Source organism: Alligator sinensis, unplaced genomic scaffold (genome assembly GCF_000455745.1).
Source record: "Alligator sinensis unplaced genomic scaffold, ASM45574v1 scaffold91_1, whole genome shotgun sequence".
Classification (NCBI taxonomy): Eukaryota; Metazoa; Chordata; order Crocodylia; family Alligatoridae; genus Alligator; species Alligator sinensis.
In genome coordinates, this window is record NW_005842569.1 from 979,026 (window position 1) to 982,886 (window position 3,861).

The 3,861-nt window shown below is 42.9% G+C and overlaps 1 protein-coding gene across 2 annotated transcripts in view; it reads left to right on the top strand.

Moving 5' to 3' along the window:
- LOC102374506 (tetratricopeptide repeat protein 38-like) overlaps positions 1 to 2,669 on the top strand; it is a 41,220-nt gene extending 38,551 nt beyond the window's left edge. The window contains exon 14 of one of the 2 annotated variants that reach the window (XM_025214154.1): positions 672 to 2,669. Coding sequence is in view for 1 of the 2 variants with exons in the window: in XM_006032391.3 (XP_006032453.1) it covers positions 672 to 765 (94 nt within the window). In the remaining variant the exon portion in view is untranslated. The remainder of the gene's footprint in view (positions 1 to 671) is intronic. The other variant, XM_006032391.3, reaches the window with a different exon arrangement.
- Positions 2,670 to 3,861: the final 1,192 nt, after the last annotated feature.

The window sequence follows — 3,861 nt, forward strand, 5'->3', positions numbered from 1 at the left end:
CTTCAGGGCCTTCTAGAGGAGTCTGTCTGCCTTTGTTAGCCCTACCCTGTGAATCTCCCTGACTTGCTCTTTCCCATCTGGATATATTCACTGGACAGGCTTGCCCGTGATGGTCCTCTTGTCCATAAGAGGAGCAGGCTACATCTGTATGGCAAAAGGTAGCATCATGCAGTCTCACTTCAAGCTAGGTCTGTGTGAACTAGTCCTGGAACTAGAAGCATCATAACCAGGTTAGAGTATTTCTTCTGCCTCCATCTCTAGATTACAAGCTAGGAATGTGGAGGCTTGGTGAGAGGAGAACAGGCTTGTTTAGAACTCACCTCCTAGGCAAAGGGCAGCCTGCACTGTGCAAGCACAGTGCTACTTCCAATGCCACGTGACCGTGAAAATGAATTAATTGGTGAGGCAGAAGTGTGGAAAACCTAAGTCTATCCAGTTAGTGAATGCTCTGTGTTGTGTATTTGTGGATCAAGTATACAGTACTGACCTTAAAAAACACTGCTGTCAGGTAATGCTCGTGAGTGACAGTGAAGTTACTGAAATAGGTCACCATCTACCAGCCTTTTAGATACATGACACATGGCTACTTAACAAGGGAACAAAAAATAGGTTGCTCTGTAATTTTGAACACTGTACTCAAGGCCTCCTTTTCCTGCCCTCCCTACCTACAGGTGCCTCTTGATGGAACGTGATGCGTTGAGACCAAATTCACCATTGACTGAGCGGCTTATTCGGAAAGCATCAGCTGTTCATGCAATGACTTGAATCTCTGTCATTCAAATGAAATCATGATTAGCACTGTTAATCAATAGCTTCCCATGGAATTAAAGGAATCAAATTGGAGGGAATTATTGCCTTATAAGCCATGCCAGATCTCCTGCTTGCCTGAACTTTGGAATGCTTTTGTTGGTGATTCAGCATTGCTGCTTAACTTCCTGCAGCATCTCCAGTCCTAACAAGAAGTTGGCTTAGTTGTGCCTGGGAAAAGGCAGCAGTAGCAGGAAAAGTAGAGATCTATCAATCTTTGTTTACAACCTGATGAGCCATTGCTTTCTAGAAATGTGGATGGGTTTTATGCTGTTGGGTTGCGGGATAACAGTTTTATGCTGTTTGGGTTGTGGGATAACAGGCTGTCAAATTATTCAGTGCGTTTGCTATTCTCATCCATAAATAGGAAAGGGAGGAAATTTGAACTGTTTTTCACAAAAATACAACATTATGTGGGATATATTAGAGAAGGCTGGGTGGTGCCAGAGTTCTAGGAAATGGACAAGATGACATTAACCCACAGTCACATCTCAGCACAAAATTATGAGCCAAAATCTTGCCCTTTTCTTGGCCTCACAGAACCACTGTTTCTAGTGGAAACAGGACTTGGAAGCATATACATCCCTCAAGTTCTGCCCCATGTGCATAGAATGGTGGGGGGAAGCAGGGATGAGATCTGAACCTGTGGATGCTTGTTGTACTAGACCCACTGGTGGCCTTGTAAGGAGAACCACTAGCCAAATAGTGCTTAAAATCCTGGATTTCTAATATGGTCCTGGGGCAGGTGGGAGAACCAGAACCCTCACAATACCCAGCATGCAGTCTTTTCTTCTTGGTCTGCATGCTGGTCCCAGGATTTGGCTTTCAGTTTTTCAGAGATATTTTACATTGCTGTTTATCTAAGATTTTCTTTTCTTCTGTTACTCTAAAGATTTTTCTTGGGTTTTATATTGCATTTTAATGAGGATTTGAGATTCAGGGTGATTTTTATCCTAATAATGCTGCATATTTTTATAACCGCTCTATCGGTGAGTAATGATAGTGGGGAACGGTAGTTACAGGTCTGTTGCCAATGAATTAAGCCTTGATTTGAATATATTACTGATACATTTAAGAATGAAATTCTTACCATTGTATTGCCCTTTCATTTACAGGGTGTGACTGATGCTCTCCTATAGTCTGTCAATAAATTTAATCCTGTGCTCAGTGTATTACCAGAGAAGTGACTACATACATTTATGGAACTGTGTAGTTTTTGAATATTCAACATGGGGCTTCTTAAGCAGTACTGCAGGGTGAGTCAAGTATACACCCAGCATGGGTGAGGGAATTTTGAATTAAAATGGTAAGGACCAAGTTCAGCAACATTAGACTTCTCAGACCTCCTAGAAAAGTCATTTATACTCCTCTCTGCCACCAGCAAGCAGTCAACAACCACATGGACAACAACAATGGAAAAACAGTGTGGGTGGGTATCTGTCTCTGAAGATAACAGCACACATTAATTCTTTTTTTTGAAGAAATATTCAGCAAAGTTACCCATACCATGCGGACAGAATCTATCTATGATCTCATCACCACAAATAGAGTAAACTGCAGGGTGCTACTCTTATCAACTTAGCTGCAGCTCCCCTCCCAACCTAATGTACCACACCATGAACTCCCACATGCTTGGAAGGGTGACAAAGCAGAAGCTTGAAGCCCAGAGTCCCTAGCTACTGCTGCAGCCACAGCAAAAAGGGGGGTGGAGGTTGGGTGAGAACATGGAGAGCTGCAAATGAACCCAGCCCATGGGCTGCCACTTAGACAGTCATGTGCTAATAATATTAATATTCAAATTGTAAGATTAATTTTCTTGAAGGAGAAAGATAAGAGAATAAATAAATAAATTATAGTACTTTGTTTCTATAAACAAACATTGTTTTACAGGTGGGAGGGTTTCATTGATGTGCAGCAAGGCCTAACACTCTAGCTCTGTTAAACTTGTCAGCAGGAGGGGGGCAGATAAATATAGCTTCAGTAATTACAGCATGTCAGAGCAGCCTCTCTGCACATGTATAGGAGCCCCGTGCTCTTTAGTTAGTGCATGTCAAGACAATCTAATGTGCATTTTCTTAGTACCTCACAATGGAGGGAATTTTTACATGTGCTCTGGGGGTGGGGAGAAGGAGCTTTAATTAGAGTGGCTCTGAGACCTGCTCTAATTGAAGCGCCCAGAGCTTCTCATGTATCAGTGCCCCTGCACTTCACAATGGTGGCAGGGCTGCTTTATCTAAATCTCATTCGATGAGCTTTAGTTCAAGTGCCCCTGCTGCCATTTTGAAGCACGGGAACACTGTTTTGCAAGATGCGGAGGCTGGCTGGAGTGCAGTAATTACCACACTGCAGGAGATGGGATTAATTGAGCCTGCTCTGATGCACTGTAATTACAATCTCCTTCCTTCAGTCTTTCCATTTATGACCAAACTTTCAAATTCCTCTTTCCTCATAATGTGTCTGTGAAAGTCCAACTGTCTCTTTCTGTTGTTAATCAGCAGCTTCCTCCTGCCTTATCTGTTCTTTTTCCACTTCGATGTTGCATACAGGAATGATCTTCTTCTTTCTAATTACCATGCATTCTGTTTTTCTACAGTTGATACTTAAACCCTTCTTTTCACTTTCACTAACAATCATCAGCAAAATCCCCACAGTCCATACCAATCTGACCATGGGTTAAAATTCTTTCCAGAGACAAAATGTGGTGATTGGCCTGACTCTGAGCAGAAGGGCAAGACTCTCTAACCAGAAACCTCCAGGTTCTAGTCCCAGCAGGTGCATGAGTACACCCCAGTTAAAATCCCCAGCCTTGTCTGCAGCCAACACCAAATGTTTCTGACTAAGGTGAAAAAACAAACAAACTTGACATGCGTAGCAACAGGAGGGGAAAAATAATTCTGGCCTGACCCCCGGCAGCAACTAGCAAAGCCCACAAGCATGAGAAATACCCATAGTATAGTATAGGCAGAGCTGCTCCTCTGCTGATGTTGTTCCTGCATCCCTGCTGATGCTTATCCAACCTCTTCTCGGATAATTTCTCCAATGCTGGAGATTCCA